The sequence below is a fragment of the Squalius cephalus genome (genome assembly GCF_949319135.1).
Source record: "Squalius cephalus genome assembly, chromosome: 18".
Lineage (NCBI taxonomy): Eukaryota > Metazoa > Chordata > Actinopteri > Cypriniformes > Leuciscidae > Squalius > Squalius cephalus.
The window spans coordinates 17,499,082-17,518,155 of NC_137139.1; the positions used below are offsets into that span (position 1 = coordinate 17,499,082).

At 38.5% G+C, this 19,074-nt stretch overlaps 1 protein-coding gene across 1 annotated transcript; it reads right to left on the bottom strand.

Annotated features, from left to right (window-relative positions):
• Positions 1-15,649: 15,649 nt before the first annotated feature.
• Positions 15,650-17,288, bottom strand: bhlhe23 (basic helix-loop-helix family, member e23). Its single transcript, XM_079850088.1, has one exon. The coding sequence runs from the start codon at positions 16,980-16,982 to the stop codon at positions 16,299-16,301; it is 684 nt and encodes a 227-aa protein (XP_079706214.1). The 5' UTR covers positions 16,983-17,288; the 3' UTR covers positions 15,650-16,298.
• Positions 17,289-19,074: the final 1,786 nt, after the last annotated feature.

The following is a 19,074-nucleotide window of genomic DNA, read 5'->3' on the forward strand; positions in this document are numbered from 1 at the left end:
AAAATTTGTTAAATATTGTTTTTATAGATATAGAGATGTACATTTTCCCCTCTCTCTCTCTCTCTCTATACAAAAATATTGGTGTTCTTGCATTTCCTGTTTCCATATGTTATTTGTTAATTACCCACATATTAAAGTGCCATGGTATTGATATTAGATACTATCATCGCACTATGGTATCACCACAGTAAGCCACAAAGTATTTGATTAGTGCCATAGAAATAGTGCAGTATCACATTATTCCTTATTATTTTATGGCAAAAGCTAGTGGTGCTTTATTTTAGAATTCTCAAAACATTCTATTTGGGTTTAAATTTGATTTTTTTTTTTTATTCCCAATGTGGCCTCAGTCTTTTGGATCCCACTATAAATGCGAAGGTTGCGAAGAGCTGCATGAGATGAATGAAACAGAATGTTTCTGTATTGGGTGTGTGAGGGAAATTGTTCCTGCTCAGTCTGAGACCGGCTCGAGTTCTCAGCTGGATTACAGCAGAGCATTAGAGCAGAGACCACAGAAAACCATTCAGCTCTAATGTAAATAATGACTGTTAGCACAGATCCATACACAAATACATACTAACACTTACCAATAAACATCCAGTCATATAGATTATACACAAGTAATCACCAGATCTGGCACTGTCAGATGGTCAGTACTGAATTAATATGGTAACTGACAGTAATGTACATGCACACACAGACACAAACAGAAATGTTGTCATTGTAAACCAGAGTCAAACAGTTTGCCGGTCTACAGAAATAAAGCAAGGCCATTCAGACATGCTAAAATGTCATGCATTTGTGTGTGTGTATGAGCAGACTCTTTCTCCTGCCACTGAGGGGATTAATAGATGGGGTGAGTATATCTCCCCCTAATCCCCACACACTCCATGCTGCCCTGTGTGTGTGTGTGTGTGTGTGTGTGTGTGTGTGTGTGTGTGTGTGTGTGTGTGTGTGTGTCTTCTGTCTCACACTGCCTTTCACTCTCAGCTAGACTGAAACTCTCACTGATGGAGATAGAGAGGATAAATATAACATAACTGCAAGAAAATATTTAAGAATATATTCCTATGAATTTACATACTCCCACAATGTAAAATATATGCATGTAAATATATAAACATTTAAAGTAATTGATCTGCACAAGGTGTGATGCATTTACGAGTTATATTCAAAACCCATTTAAGAATCTGAGGGAGTGTGTGCCCTGGGCATGCGGTTATAATGAAGGGCTAGATAATTTAGTGTAATTTTTAAGGGCCACTTCTGGTGGAAATAGTTCCTTAACTGCACATATTCATGTTTGCAGTGTAGGGAAGTTTTAGCTCCAAATTAGAAACATTTAAACCGGCGATCAGACCATTGAGTATTAAACAAAACCCTTCACTGCCTCAAACTACTGTCATGTTCTGTTTAACCCCCTCCAAGCATGTAAGTGCTGCTTTACCTCTGCAAACATGATTAAATCAGACAATCTACTGTGTTAAATCCTCTTACAACTCCATATTACATATCTGCCCAACAAAAGAGACTCAATCAGAACAATCAAAACCCACTCTCTGGCCTGGATTATCTGATCCCATTGTCATGATTAAAATGAAAAGAGAGCCAAGAACATGATGGAAAATCCCATGTTCTGAATATAAGAGATATCAGGAGGGGCAGAGGAACGCAAATTTATCTGTCGTAAGTCTCTGATACGGATCAGCCATTGTTTGCTGTTATGTGATAACAATACACGGGCCAGAGATGATTGGTTGACAGGGACAGAGTGTCAACCACTGGCCCAAAAAGCTTCAGGTGGAGAATGTAAAGGTTTTTGGCTGTTCATTTTAAAAGACTGTTATTGTCTGTTACACTGCGAAAAATAATTTTCCTAATGTGTATTTTTGTCTCGGTTTACAATAATGAAATCTAAACATCCTTAAAACAAGATACATTTGCAGATGAATAATATATCTTAAATTAAGTTCCAGATATTTATTCTTTTTTTATGCTTAAAACATGAATTTAAAATAAACCTAAATAGTGGTATGCATTTCATATTATAACAAATAGATTTATTAGGGATTTTCATAAATATGAAAGTTGTATTAAAAGATTATTGGAGTAAGAAAATGCTATTTCTGCTTCATTCTTCAAAATTTCACATTTGATTCAACGTGTTACTTGCCATTTCTTTGTAATTATTCATGAAATTTACTAGCAATTTTCTAGCAATTGTTTTGGAATAAAACCTTTTTTTCCAGTGTAAGCTTGCTGTAAAGAGAGCAAAATGCTTAATTTTTCAATAATGGCTCTAAAACATCCTATAGAGTTGATTTACTGCTTGAAGTGGTGTGTGTATGCAGATCGTGAGTGTTTGTGTGTGTGTGTTTCTGCCAGTTTTCCTGTAGTCTCTGCAGGGTGTGAGGATTATCTGAGGAAGTGCAGGGGAGTGGCAGTAATGAAGAGACCTCCTCGAAAGCGTAAGAACACACACACACACACACACACACACACACACACACACACACACACACACACACACACACACACACACACACACACACACACACACACACACACACACACACACACACACACACACACACCAGGCTCAGTAAGGCAGTGTTCATTCATGCTATGCACTAGAATATGCGCACTCTATAATAGACTCTATGGCTGTTTATCAAGATTTTGAGGGCTATATATGTTTCTTCATACTGAATGTGAGAGTGATTCTACCCAGTATCAGTTTATCTGTTGTGTTCTGTCTTGATCCTCCTCAAAGTCATCTGGGCCATTATCCTTCCAGAGTAATTAAGAGGGAGAATATTACCCCAGATACACCTCCTCACCCTCTCATGGATCGGCCCCTCTCAGCATGATGGATGGAGGGCTGTCACATCAACCTGAGCAGCAGAGGGGTGCAGGACCGGTCATAACACACCTCTAATCACATAAAACCAAACACTTGTCATTACACACTCTAATTGTCAAAATGCAGATGGCTATTACTCAGATCGCTGAGTAATAACACCGTCTTGAATGAGGTTTACTTAGATTTGGAAAGCCATGACATCTAGGCATAATTCATGTATTTCATCTTATAACATGCTCATTATAATCACGTTTTCCTCATTTGTAAGTAGGGTTGGATATTGATACATATTTCCTGATTCAATTTGATTCTGCTTTATACACTAAGCTCTCAATTCATTTAGATTTTCATTGAGATTCAATTCCAATTCATTTTCATATAAATTCATTAAGAAATTCTCTCTCAGTTTAGTTTATACAGGGAAGTTTCTAACTTTTTAAAATAAATGAATTTTTTTATTAAGACAATATCCATTAAATTGATCAAAAGTGACAGTAAAGACGTTTAGAATGTTACAAATGATTTTTGAATGATTCAAAAGGATCATGTGCCACTGAAGACTTACTGAAGATAATTCAGATTTGCATCACAGGAATAAATGACATAATTGGATTTAAAATATTTTATAAGAGAAAATTGTTCACAGTATTACTGTTTTTACTGTATTTTTGATAACAAATGCAGCCTTGGTGAGTATCAGAGAGAGACTGACCCTAAACTTTTGAACGGTAGGGTAAATAAATGTTTGAGTGTTTTATTCCACCAGTGAAAATGATAATAACATGTTGTTTCAGTAATCACTAGGATGGATTCAGTGAGTCTTTTTGAATGATTAATTTAAAGATTTGTTGATAAATTGAATCTTGTGTGCTTGTGTGCAGCCTGTGAAGACGGCTCAATAGAAAGGCGTGTTTTCTTGCAATTATTTTGTGGCCTGTTGTCTTTTAAAATTTAATTTGGACTGGAAACTGGAAAAATATGGCTTCTTTTGGCAAAGAATAAAAGATCAATCAATCAATAATCAAGATCATTCAAACCACTGTAGGTTTGCGCAAACTGGAAAATGTTAAGACTCTTTAGAGAAACGATATCTGCTAAATGAATAAACGCAAATGTAATTTACAATGTGTTGTTTAATGGTGGGCTTTATAGTGGATTGAGGTGATAAATTGTCACTCTACAGTAAACATGATAAAGTCACGAGCCTGCAGATTCAAAACAAGTGAGCAGTTGTGCTACAAAGGAACAAAGCAAACATGAAACAATGAAGATAAATATAACAAAAAACACTATACATCATTGACTTTCAGTGGTATTGCGTGTGCGATAACAAGTTATTTGTGAAAGGGCTTATCTTGAATATTAGTATTAGTTGAGGAGGCTTTAGGGAACATCTCTTCTCTCACTATCCTACTCTAAAGCTTCCATCTCAAGGGCAGAAGAACTGAAAAACAATTGGATCCCTTTAATGTCAAAGCATGTTAAGAAGCCCTTCTGCCACCCCCCATATCCTGGAGAAAACTAAGTCAGAAAGAAATTACATAAATCAAATCCATTTTCATTATTACAATATTTCAGAGGCATTATCCCTCAGACAAAACGCCATAAAACCCCATTTATTCTTTTTAATCCTTCAAAGAGTGGCTGATATTACCTGATACTGATTGGGTTTGCATGGGGTAAGAGTGTGAATGACATCAACAAGTCTAAAAGCCTGGAATCATGTCTGTGGATCCCATTGAGATGATTAAAATGAGCCGCTGTGTGTGCGTGTATGTGTGTGTGTATGTGTGTGTGTGTGTGCTCCTGCTCACTGCATGGGCGTGCCTCTATCCACTCTTCAGAATTAGAAACCATTATAACCCATTCAAATCGGTTGTAATGTTTTGGTAGAAATTAAAATTGGAGAGAAAGTAAACAACAAAAACAAAAAATAGAGAAGCAAGCAGTGTCTGAAAGAAAGAAAGAAAGAAAGAAAGAAAGAAAGAAAGAAAGAAAGAAAGAAAGAAAGAAAGAAAATGTATAGAAAGATGTATAGATGTGTTTAGTCAGAGACGATGGCCTTGTGGGCAGCCCTCTGAAATGTGCTTAGGGCGACCTGAGTTCGAGTCCTGGTTTGTGGCGATCCTGTCTCCCACACTGTCATGTCTCCAACTACACTATCAGAATAAAGGGAAAAAATACAAAAATAAATCTGTTTAGATCAGTTGACCTAACTTTTAAAAAATTAGGAAACCCGATGCCTTAAAATTATTAAGTAATAAACTTCATGTGTAATTGAAAAAATTAAGTTATGTGAACATAACTTAATGTTTTCAATTATGCATAAGGCAACGGGTTTCCTCACTTTTTTAAGTTAAGTCAACTGATTAAGTCAACTGATCGCTTTTTACAGTGATTGCCTTTATATACATGTTTAAGTCCCCCTGTAGTCAATAATTGTATCCCTTATAACTCATCTTTGATCACCAAACTGACATATTTAAAAGTTTTTTCCTTGAAAAATTATTTCTTCATGCCTTACAACAGCTTGAATGTAACTCTACACTCTTGCCTCATTTAGAATACGTGGTTATGAAAATGAGCCCCGCCTCCACCCACTCACACCAGCTCAGAGATCCACTCGTTGACGATCAAACGTTGACGTGATTGGTTACAAGGTAGTTTGTGACGTCAGAAACACCAGCGATTTCAAACCGCGTTTTTGAGACTGTCTTTAGATCACTGCAGTTTTAAGGAGAAAATACTCAGCAAAGGTGTTGACTTGTGAATTCACACATGGTTTGTCTTAAAAAATATTATTAAAAACACCACATAGACATATAAACAACATTAAAAGCTCGGTTTTCACCACAGGGGGACTTTAATATGAACTATTCTGTGTGTTAGTATAAATGTGTTTATAGACTGTGTACATATTAACCATATTGTGTTTGCATAGATGTGTTTATAGATTCTGAATATCTTACATGTGTTTATATTAATTATACTGCATTGGTATACAGGTTAATATTAACTATATTATGAATCAATCAATCTATCAAAAGCGTGCATAAATCAAAGTTCAGACTTCTTCAAAAGTGAGGTGTAATTAGCAGAACATAAAAGCAGTTTAAAAAGAGAAAAGTGGCACAGGCACACGAGTGTTAGTGATTGACTGGGCTTTAAGTGGGAATCCCTGGAGTGAAGCACTTTCCCGTGATAAAGATCCTGAACTGTAGAATCATCCATAAGCAGATTAGTACAATGGGATGAGGAGGCTTTGAGAGTCTTTAGCCCAATTCACTGCAGAAGAGATCGACTGCGACTAGTCTAGATAAATCTCAACGCCCCCCTCCTTCCCTGCCTGCCTGCACTCAGCCCTTCAGGCCAAACATCCCTCTTGAACCCCGCATGCCTCATCTGGACCTGATGCAGCGTGGGCCATGTCCAGAAACCAATGACTCGCTGAGAACGAGTACATGACTTACCAGCGCTCACGCTGAGTTTGCCTGCTACCCTAACAACACTAATCTTGTGCTACAAATGCTTTGTCCCGTTGCCCTATCACCCGTTGATGTAGATAACAAGGGTGTGTGGTGAATTGTAAACTCTGAATGGGACATTGAAGGGGGGCGGGGGGGTCATTAGGGCCTGTTAGTATGTCTGACTCTACACAGCTCTTCTCTCATGTCAAGACTTGTCGAGTGACAGTACATCACCTCCCAGTCTGCACTGTACAGCGCAAGCGGCAGGAATTCAAATGACACAAAGAGTTATTCAGTTCGTAATGAAGCCACTTAATGAAACCATTGCCCTTGAAAGTTCTTCATCAATTTCAACCCTCCCTCCCTCGCTCGCTCTCTCTCTCTCTCTCTGTCTTGTCAGCACAGCCACGTGGCAGCTCTATATTAATTAAAGCCACCGTTTCCTGAAGTACTTAAGTGAGGTGTCCTCATTGATAATGAGCAGGTTCAAAAGAGTGCCATCCCTCCAAAATGACTTTTTAAACCAGCCTTATTAAGCAGAAAATTATGCCCAAATCAGCCTACAAGCTCCTCATTAAAAGCCACTGATCCTTGGCCGTGCGCTTGTTCGTCCGATTTTAATTAGGAACGCACGAGTCTCACCGCCGTGCTAAACGCCATTAATCTTTCCTTTCATTCCATCTCAGACGCCCAGGAATGCGGAGAGCCAGCCCTGCTCGCGCTCACAGCCTCCGCCTCCTGTCTGCCAGCCAGCCTGAGGGAATGTGTGCGCCGGCTTGAGCTGGGGGCGGCGGACGAGCATGTCCAAGTTAGGAGGAGTTTCTTTCATCAGTGTGAAAACCGAAAGGCATTTCACAACGCTTAATGAATTCAATATTCAAGTGAAAGCATGTCAAACTGTATAGAAAAAAAGAAACGCTCCATACATATGAGGCTACACAGGAATCTGTGAGAAACATTTGCCATTGTTGGATTAGAGGTTTAATTAAAGGAATATTCAAATCAATAGTTTTGCTGACAGCATTTGTGGCATGATGTTGACTACAACAAAATGAATTTGAACTAATTCCTTGGGGGAAAAAAATTAAAAATCAAGGTTATGGATACCAACTTACAATGGATGTAAATGGACCCAATTTTAGAATATAATGAAAAACTTAATTTTATAAAAGGACTCATTAATTTTTGTGATTATTTGAGCTGTAAAGTTGAGCGCATCACTTTCTATGGTCATTTCTGGGTTTTAAGCATTGAGCAAATTGTTAAAAAATGTAATACACAGAAAAGGTAAGCAATTAAAAGTTGTTGTTTTTTTACACTAAAATCATGTCAACACAATATTGTTTACATCTTCTGGCTATACTTTTGAAAAAGTGAGTATTTTAACCCATTTTCATTTGTATTGCCTCATTCAGATTTTTGTTGAAAGTTAAACTGAAGCCACCATACTCAAAACTGAATTTGAACTGAAGCCAACATGTTCTTTTATAAAGGTAAAAACTATGATTTTCCTCCTGAAAAACACATGCACACACACTTGCGTGATGCGTTACGATTTAATCTTCTGAATGTGTTTATCAGTCTTTGCAGTGGAGCACACCTCTCCCTGCCTGTCAGAATTCTGCATGCATGGAAGATTATGGATGGCCAATTACATAGTTTCTGGCATTAATTAATGATGTTAACCATCTCCCCCTGCTCCTTACAAAACAGTTTCTACTAAGCTGCCTCAAGGAGGGCAGCCCGAGCGACTGTGTGTGTGTAGGCGTATTGTCTGTAGGGTGGCATCTAAATAAATTAATGTACAACACAATGTCCATATGTTAGTTAATGTACTACAATTGCACATTACATATTTAAAAATCAATTTATGTTTTTTTTTTCAAAGAGACTTTGTTCGCGTGTATGTGTCGGCATGTCGTGTGCTACCACAAAAGCTCTGATTACATGTTCATGAATGTAATGGCCTTGACAGTAGAGAGGGAATGTGGTTGAACTGGTGCATGTCTCTTTTTTCAGTGTTTCTATTCTCCTGCGTGTCCCCAAATTTCCCCCCACCAGTTTGGCGTCTGAGGGCCATTACAGAGATTAAGCTGAGGAAGTGGACTGGCTGCCCTGTGTGTCAGCTCACATACACTGACAAACCGGGAGACAACCACTTAATCTCTCATCCTTCCTCTCTTGTTCTTTTACACAGCTTTTAAAGACTTGGCAAGCCCACCTGCCTCAAGGCCTAAAGCAAAACTTTCTCTGTATTTTTATTTGCTTCAATATGAGTCAGGCTAAATTTGAAACATTTGTGGCGTAATGTTAATGGTAGCACTTTACAACAAGGTTCCATTTGTTGAAATATGTTAATCTGAGCTAACAATGAAAAACACTTCTAAAGCAATTATTAAGCGTAGGTTAATCATCCAATTGTATCTGTTAATATTGTTTAATGGACCCTGAGCTCATATGAAATAACAATGAACAGTTATCAGTGTTAACAAAGATTAATAAATACTGTAACAAATGTATTGCTCATGTTAGTTAATGCATTAACTAACATTAACTAATAGACCTTATTGTAAATTGTTACCATTTAGTTTAACTTAATCGAAACTGGATTATTCCTTTACCTGTGCAATTAAAAAGACCGAAAATAAAGATGCTGATTCTGAATATTGCAGCTGGTTCTGTTAGACTACACTAATATATATTTATAAAATATCTGAATGGACCTTGGTATTCCTCCTTAGGATCATTAACCTTCTTTTCTTCTTCGCTCTGCCCCTCGGCCTCATCCAGCAGTAATTCTATAGTTTAAATGCATGGTGTCAGGTGCCTTGTGGCGATGGGTGAGGGTTCTGGCCTGCGTGCCATGTTAAGAGAGTTAGCGGGCATATAGACGGGCAGCGCCGCCCTCCCGCATCCACGTCTGATTAGAGTAACGAACAGAGGGCTGGTCCGTCACGCCGCATTGTCCCTCACGTCGGCCTGAATCACATGGCTCCTCGGAACCAAATGACTTAGTCGGTCATCGCATACGACAAACTGGGCCGCAAGCAGGGGGGCTGCGATGATGTCATAGACCCACCGAAGGGGATCCCCAGCACCTGAATACATGGACATACAGTACAAGATATGGAGAAACAAACAAAAACAGCACTAAAGGGACATAAAAATAAGCTAATTATCTCATACGGACCATCTGTACCCTCTAAATCAGCATTTCAACCCGCGCTCACGCACACGCAGGTCTATTGAGGGTCATCACATGCAGACGTACTGCTTTATGCACTTTCATATTTCCTTCCAAACTACCTCTTCTGATTCCAGGGGCCTCTGACACTAAGCCTGAGTGCCTTCCAGTGTCTGTTGTGCATAAACAAGCATAAACCTGAGTGAGGTTTCCAGCAGTCCGCCCCCATCTCTCCTTTGTTGCTCTCGGCCTGTTTGCATCGCCGAAACTCACAGTCCCAAACATGTGTGTGCAGCTATATGCGAATGTACATGAGCGAGGCCAGAGCTGTGATGTGCTTCCTCAAGAGCTTAATGTCTCTCAGCAGTGCTGTCAGAAACACTCGGCAGAGTCCGGCACTTAAGGGCATATGTTTTTCCCTCTCCTCAGCCGCCTGGAAAGAGCGACAAACACACACAAACAGAAGCTCCCAGCTACGGTAATGAAATCATTCTGCAGTGAACCCACGGAAAAGAAGGGCAAATACTGTAAGACGTGAGAAATAACTGTAACCCTATTATAAACAACTTGTGTTAGGAGGCTGATATAGAAGGTGCACTTATCAGCAACGATATATGCCATAAAACATCAATTAATGGGTTTGCATGTTGTTAGTCTGATTACATGTCTGAATTAAAGAAAGTGCAAATTAGATTTTCTCGTCAGAATAAAGTTTTGCAATACACAATATAAATGCTCAGATTACAAATAATAAGAGCTTTTCATATAGTGCCTATCTTTCTCTATAAGAAACGCTCATAATAAGCCTTTAAATAGTTCAGCTGATCAGGTGCAGGACAATGAATGAAGCATTTAGGAGTCTTACTTAATTAGTTGACAAATTAGATTCACTCAATAAAAATGGTTGTTTAGAAGCGCTTCAGCTCATTGAGCGCATTGCTAATAAATCCTAAAGTAGGCCTATACATCACAGTTCCTGTTTCATTTCGATTCAGACCGAAAAATTAACTGCAGTTCAGTGAAGGAGTCAGATGTAAACGACTCTGAACGATTCGAGAGTGAGTCTGAATCAAATTGCCATTTATGCCAGGTACACACTGCACAATTTTAGCCCTGAATTTCACTTGCCAACAGTTCCCAAAAAAGGAAGCAAATTGGTGCTTGTTCACGTGAGTGACAATCGCTTTGTGTGTATTATCAAAGACGCAAAGCGATTGTCACTCATGTGAACAAGCACCAATTTGTCTCTGATTTGGGGGATTTTTTACTATTTTTTTGAAAGATTTTTTGCAGACGCCCATGAGATATGTAGCATACTAAATATCTGGACCTGTCTGCAACTCAGTCATGCAGTGTGAAATGTGTTTTGACTGGAAATTACATCAGCGATGACCTACAGCCAATAAGAGAGCAAGATACAGGGCAAGGGAAAGTTCAGGGGAAGGAGTCATTGCCTGTGTCCCGAATTCAGAGGCTGCATCCTTCGAAGGCCACGAAGGTTGGACTGAGCATTGTTAAATGGGACGGTCTAGCCTACAGAGGACTGTTCTTGCCGGCAACTGTGACAGCTCCAGTCGATGAGTGACTGTAATGTTTGTACTGGACTTTTTGTAAAAATTATATTAATCTGTCTGAAAACAAAACAGGGTTCACAAACTATCTAAATATGTTCACCATGGTCCATTTCTGTATAATACAGAGTATTAACTATAATCTAATCTTAGTCAGAGATGTCAACATTTGAACCGCTTTAAAGTTTTTATTTTTTACATTTGTATCATTAGATATTTGAGTAAGCTGAACGTTTAAAAGTGTAATTTGTCAATTTCTCTCAAAAAAAATCCTGTTGTCACTGGTGCGCAATAAATTCTTGGGTAGGCAAGGCCACGAAGGATCCATCTGTTGTATCCTCCATTTCAAGGGAAACGAAGGCCATATTTGGAGGCCGCATTTAAAGGAGCCTTTGAATTGGGACAGCCTTCGTCGCGCCGTGGGGACACAATCAGCCTTCGAAGTGATGCGGCCTCTGAATTGGGACGCAGCTAAAGTCTAGTGTGACAGCGGCTTCACGCGTGATCTTATGTTATTTCCTGTATCACTTGCGTGTGTTTGGTTGTGAAACATAGTTTGTAGACCAGGCAGAGAAGTCAGTGATTCTTCCTATTGAAATGTTGTGTAATGTGTGACCCCCTATTACTGATTCGTCGTTTAATGTTACACCAGTCATGTAGTGTGAGAAGAACAGCGATCCGACGACTTTGTGTAGTGTTCCCCGGCAAATCATGTAGTGTGTTCCTGTCATTACATGGAAATTCAAGGCTGTTTCGTGATTCTTTTGACAGACTCATTAAAAAGAACCAGTGCATTAGACTCATTTGTTTGCATATCAGACATCTGGCTGCAGGAAAGACGGAAACGCATCTAATGGCATATTCTGACAAATATGTTTGAAGAATAGGCGGAATAGTTTTACATAACTTACAGATTTACGTCTTGTCAGCAAGTGTTGTTTTCATACTTCAAGTGTTGTCTGGCGAAATCAGTGTTAGACACAGCATTCTCAATATCTGTGTTCTGCAGCCATTTTCTATTGTGCCCGATAAAGCTCAGGTTTGGTTGACTAGTTTGTTTTGGCCACCAGTGTTGGGGAAAGTTACTTTTAAAAGTAATGGGTTTCAATATTGTGTTATTCCCTAAAAAAGTAACTTATTACATTACTTAGTTACATTTTATGGAATGCACTAGACACTTTTACAATTGCTGCTATCTCTTATGCATCGTTTGCACTATACAATGTAAACATATTTAAACCCTCATGTTAAGTGATGTTTTTATTGTACGTATTGTATTTTATTTATTTTGAATACTTGTCTTGTGTTATGTTGGTGTTTTACACCGTGGGTCTGAGGGAAACGGAATTTCAATCCTCTATGTCCTGTACAGTAGAATTGACACTAAAGTTACTTTTGCATTACTTTTTCTCACCTATAGGCTCGCTTGCTTTTTTTATATAACAAAAAAATGTAAAGTCCCTTTCACACCAAAAGTAAAAATAAATAAGCCTCAGGCTGAAGGAAATGCACATTCACACCTGTACAGTAGAGGGCGCAGCTCAAACAAACCAAAATCAGCTGTGCTGCCATTCTGGATTGCATAAGAATAGGATGCAGGAGAAGAAAGTTCAACACTCTTAAGGCCAGAACATACCAAGCTGATGGTCGGCCGTAGGGCAATGTCGGGTCGCTTTTGACCATCGGTCGGCTTAGTTTTTTCGGTGTGTTTTGGTGTGTACTTTAGCAATAAAAAAATTAAACACAAATGTTATGTAATTTTTTTTCTCATTTGCATGTTGAGATGAATCATCAATGGTCAACAGCAAAGAAATTGGTTAATAAAGTGAGATTAAATACATAAAATATATTTGTATTATTTAACATATTTAATTATTGCAGGTTTGCTTAATATTCTGAGTTTGCATTTCACTGTTTTTATTCATTTTGAGGAATACCGAATATGTTTTTGTGAAAGTAAGATGAGTAAATACATGCTCACATTAGAACCATAATATTCATCATGTTTACACACCGCACACACCGCCTCTGCACTTACTCCTGATTTCCCTCATGGGGACAGGAGAGGTGTCAGTCAATAAATGGGAAAACAGTAACTTGCATTACTTACTTAAAAAAGTAACTCAGTTATTTTGTTGTAAATTACTGTAAAAAGTGATCAGTTGGCTTAGCTTAAAAAAAAATCGAGGAAACCGTTGCATTAAAATTATATATAAACTTCATGCTTAATCGAACAAATTAAGTAATGTGGAATTGTCAAGTATAATTGTCAAATAATTGTAAGGCAACGGGTTTACTAAGTTTTTTTAGGTAAGTAAACAACACCTTTTTACAGTGTTAATTTACTACAGGCAAGGCTATGTATTTATATTTATTGTTATAGCCTATATTTCTTTTACTTTCCCCTACATGTATCGCTTCACATAATTAACTCTTAACTATTTTTTTTATTTAATATTTTAAATACCATAGGCTATATGTTTTGTAAGTAACGTAAATATCCGACAATAATCGACTCTGTGAATCTCACGATTCTCGCCAGTAGGTGGCGATAAACGAGAGTCTTTTAATGAGTATTTGCGAGTCAACATGATTCGCTAAAAACATCGATCATTTACAAAACAATTCATTCGCGATGGTAAAATAATACATTTTTCCAGAAAGCTGATGTCTAAAGTCTTGTGAGTAAACATGCTGTAGGCTCTATACTTTTTTGTGCAAAACCTTTTTTTTTTTTTTTTTTAGCTATTTATAAGTTCTTTAAAACCAGCAGTCAAGCAAGAATCCTCAACAATTATCAGAAACAAATCTTTAAACAAGTTTAAAAGAGCAATGAATAAATAAACTCCATTACAGCAGTCAAATTTTTATAGGCCTCATTCACACCAATTAGATTAAATCAAGAGTGATTAAGAAAACTGAAACAGCAGCTCGCGTGTCACTCTAAATCGCCGCTTTCTTCCTTGTCAGAAGTGTTCAGTGGTAAGTCTTGTGTCAGGACAGCGCCGGTTCGACACCCCACTGGGAGTGATGATGACCTTTCATTTAACGCAGCGCGAGCTCAAGATCACTTTCTCCCGAGTGCACACTTAGTGGACAGGTACAAAGACTGAAGCTCGTTATAGGTGATGGCATAATGCGAGGGGAATCCTATATTTAAAGAACACTTTTCATTGTAATAACCATAAAACACAAACTTTGAGAACTGTAGATAATAAATACACGTTAAAATAGCGGGTATTCAAAATATCCTCGTGCATAAGGTCATGCTCCTGTGATATGTAAAATAAATATTATCTCATTGCACGAAATGGGAGCGTTTTTCATTTTGAAAAGCTGCTTTTTTTTTAAAGAAAAAGATTTTAAACATTCCCTCAGACAAATAATATGCAAATAAGTTCATTCAATTTCATTATGCAATTTAACAAGTGTGAATAACTTGCATTGTGCCATATCGAGCTATAGCCTGCGTAAACATTTGAATGCATTTAAAAGGTAACGTGTTTGATTATTTGAACGGAGTTAGCCATTGCCCTGGGACACGGTGTTTTTCTAAAGAAAATGTGAACATTAGAGAAGGTGGAAAGACAGCGTGGAGATAGACCAAAACAAAAAAAATCCTAAAGAAAAGATCAAATGAAATTAAGTCAGGCTACTAGATTGTTTATGTGTCATATAATACCATAAGTAAAAGTTGGTGTCATCTTGTCTTTGTTAGCGGCACTGTCTATGTTTATTGGGGAACTAAAAGCACATTTTTCGTGCCATGACCTAGGAGTGTGTTATAATTTTTTCTATTACATAAATTCTTATTGAAAATCAGAAGTCGAAAAAACAGTAGGCTACATGCCTACATTAACAAGTAAAAATATATTATCTTTTAAATATATTAAGAATATAATTTAATTCTTATTTGAACGCGCAAAGCTTTATATTTGCCTCCTCTGATGGTAATAGGCTGTGCAAAACGATTAAAAACGATATTCTCTGAGGCTAAACAAACATCAAGAAGAACAGTCCAAAACGAGGTGATATATCGATTCAATGTTAGATCAGTGACAAAGGTCTGGTTTGGTTAAAGATCAGTGTGTATGAAACTGTCTTTGCTGCGCTCATGCATTATCAGGCTGTGGACGACAGGCGCTGAAATCGTGTTAATAAGTGGAAGGGCTATAGGTTACAGAACACGATTCACGATCACACAAATACTCAAGGACAGGACCCTCCGGCCCCGGGGCGCTTCCGCCAGCAGGCCCCGTCTTACCAGTGAAGACCAGAGACCGGTCTCATTTATTACAACTTCAATACACATTAGAATCGTGACACAAACCTTCAATAGGCCTACATAAATTGAACCTAAGCGTGCCAGACTTTTGTGTTGGTACGTACACGTGCTAGGCCCTGTTTACTAACACCAATAACAATCACTGAAGCTTTCATTTTTGGTCATTTAGGACCATCAATAAGTGACAGACTTAAATCATTTAATGGTTATGAAATGAAACAAAAGCAGTAGCAAAAAATTAATTGAGTTTGGGAGAAAAAAAAAAAACAGAGATGGTCATAGATATATGTTTTAATTATAAAGACATATAAACAATAGGCTATACAGTATGAAACTCATGTCGCAACGAGACCAGATGCTTTGTAGGCTTGATCAAGTAGTTCTTCACAGTTGTACAATACAATCAAGTGAATTGTGCAAAAACAAAAACAAAATGTTTTTAGGCCAAACATCTGAGAATGTTACACCGTTTTAATACACTGATGGAGGCGAGACTTCATCTTCCGTTTATTAATTTCTGACAAGCAGGTTAAGAAATTATCGTAGTGTGGGAAATTGCAGTAAATTGCATAGTTCACCAACAACGGAAGAGAAAAGGTTTGAATTAAGAAATAAATCCTCCGCAAGCTGTGAGCAAGTAACATAGAATTTCTTTATGTTTGTTTGTTTTTCACACAAATAATCATTTTTAATCCTTGGGGGGAAAAGCAGAAAGGCTTTAGAAACTGAGGGGTTTAAAAGCTTATTTCAGTAATACTGTGTGCCTCAGTTAGTTAACATTTTTTGTATTATCTAATAAATCAGGATGACACATCGTAGTTATTTAGACACGTAGGGCTTTTGAATCAGACCTAAGCTCATTCCCAACAAAACCGTTCCAATTCAGACCAACATAAGGATGAAGCAGGAAGAGTTCAGCCCGTGGAAGTCAAGGCTTGTCGTTGCAGTGTTTGAACAGACTGGACGGGGTCCCGGAGAAAGAGCTGCATTTCTCCGCGCAGGTGGCCAGTGCCGTGCTCGAAAACGGATACACGGCCGCCTGTCCGAAAGGCGCGAGCGAGGTGGGAATCGGCGAAGTTATAGTCTGTCCTTGGTTTAGATAAGCCACCAACCGGCGCATTTCCTCCAGCGCCTGCGCCTGCATTAGGATGTAGTTTTTTGCAAGAAGCAAAGTTGCGATTTTAGAGAGTTTTCTCACGGACGGACTGTGCGCGTAGGGAATCACAGACCTCAGGCCGTCCAGCGCGTCATTGAGGTCGTGCATGCGTCTGCGCTCGCGCGCGTTGATGCTCAGCCGGAGAGATCTCTGCTCCTTCGGCTTCTTGGCGAGAGCGCCCGGGTGCTTATCGTCGTCGAAGCCCGCGCCTCTCTTTCGAGACTCGAGGTGGTCGAAGCCGTCGTCTTCGTCGCTGGTCTGCTCTCCGCCACTTTCGTTTGACTTTCCCGTTTGACCGGAGAGGAAATCCGCGGCAGGTGTGAGGGAGAAGCGGGCAGGACTCCCAGCACCGTGGCCAGCGCCGAAGCCGAAGGCGGACTGTCCGTAGCGCTGCGTCAGGTCCAGCAGGGTGTCGTTGCTGATCGATTTCAGCAAGTTTTCTTCGCCGGCATTCATTTTGGAGAAAAGAAATAAAACGAAAACAAAAAACGGACCGGATGGAAAACTTTCGAGCGCGCTCTTGAAAGCTTCCTCGCGCTGTCTTCTTTCTTTTCTTTCGTTGGTGTCCTCCAAAGGGCTGTTGCTGAAAATGAAGTCACTTTTTGATAGAGATCTTTCTTCTCCTATCACGTCGAGCACTCGCGTTACGCTCTTCCGCGCAGACAGTGATGTTGTGTGCACTTTAGACGCCTCGTCTGAACTTGCGCGCGTTCTTGCAGTGCGTCTTGCCCTCGCCCTGGGCAGATTGAGACTGGCTCGCAGTTCTACACGCCAGTGAGTAAAAGCGCGAGGCCCCGCGGGATTATCACTCTGTCCAATCAGGAGGGCGTTTTAATTAAGAAGATTAGAAACTGCCATGCTCCTAAATTCAACTATAGCAATGATAACTGCTGAACAAATGATGGCATAATGTAATACAGGGCAGGCGCATTGTAGTGAACAGCCATTGTATTGTTCTGTAATCTATCAGTTATACACCAAATTAACGCAGTATTGCCACAACATATCTTAACTAATGATCAAAACAACTTGTTTTATAGTGTAATTTTTTTTCTTCTGCCACGTTAAACCTTTTTGGTGACCCTAATTGGGTGACAAATTTAGGCTATCTTTTAAGGAATAGGCCTATTGTATCACTGAATATATATATATATATATATATATATTTATTGTACCATGGCTACAAAAAGTTTTCCAATACAAATTTTAGAGAGGTTCAGTTAGAAATCCTACAACTGGATCAATATTAGCATATTTCTGATTTAAAAAAAAAAAGTTTTGGTCTTCATAGTAAAAATAAAATATCTGTGGTTAACATTAGCTACTATAAGAGACACACATTTACGCACACAGTCAAACTGAGAATTCAATATTTACTGTAGTATTTATCTGTACTATTGAATAGATCTTTAAGTAATTTTAACCACAGACCTTATTTTACTCATATAGGCCTACAGCTAAAACCCATACCAAATACCTGAGGGAACCAATAGAAGTTCCGGATTAGCCAAAAATGGACGCGATGTTAATTTGAATATAGACAACAAATTTTAAGCAATGCAAATGGCAACGTTTTCTCTAGCTCAAAAATCATCACACTAATATTTTTCTTTTTACCGTGCAGGCAAAATTATGTTAATTGCATCTGACCTGACGTGCGTCTCTTGTTGAACACGGAGGAAGTGAATGAGAGAGAACACGTGCTGTGAGGGATTAATCTCATCGCCAAAATTCAGCTTCAGCACCTATAGCCAAAATCCAAGGATAGGTTACTTACAACAAATGTGAAGATGGCAAAAAATCTTTGCAGGTTGGTAAAATCTCAACTTTGATTCTTTAACGATGAGGTGGCCTTGGGAATCTGTGTTACAGAAACAAAAATATAGCCTAATTTTAAACCTATTAATCAAACTGCAACTATCATTTAACAGTTGTTTTAATTTAAACTCTTCCTAGAAAAAAATAAAACATTCAAAGAGCCAATCAAAGGAAGAAATTGATCCCTTTATTAAACAATTAATGCAAAGATGATGCACCGCCATCTTGTGTTCATTTTAGAGAAGTACAATTCCAAAACAAAGAAAACATAAAGTATTAGAGTTATTAATACACAATTAAAATCAATAAAACACCATTTAATGTTGATAATCCATTCAAATGTTGTATTTCTATGTGGTGTTTTTAATATGCTTAAAGACAAACCATGTGCAAATTCATCAGTCAACACTATATTCTCCTTAAAACTGCAGTTTACTAAAGACTCTCAAAAACGCGGTTTGAAATCGCCCCTGTTCTCCAAGTCACAAACATGTTGTATACAATCCTGCCAACTTGCGGGCGGGCTTTAACATATCATTATACTATTATACACTGCCCGGTTACTAGGTTACCAATACCACCACCATCCGCTGAGCAACTTGAAGAAAACGCACCTAATTCGCATTTGTTTTTTTGCGAACTTTGAAAAGATTCGCTTCATGTTTGGATGGAAACTCAGCCATTGTCATTCTGGAATATGGCCATGCTATGTCTTCCTATATGGTTGTTT

What these genes read in the sequence shown, in the direction of transcription:
- bhlhe23 (XM_079850088.1), bottom strand. Translation starts at nt 16,982, where the DNA reads ATGAATGCCGGCGAAGAAAACTTGCTGAAATCGATCAGCAACGACACC.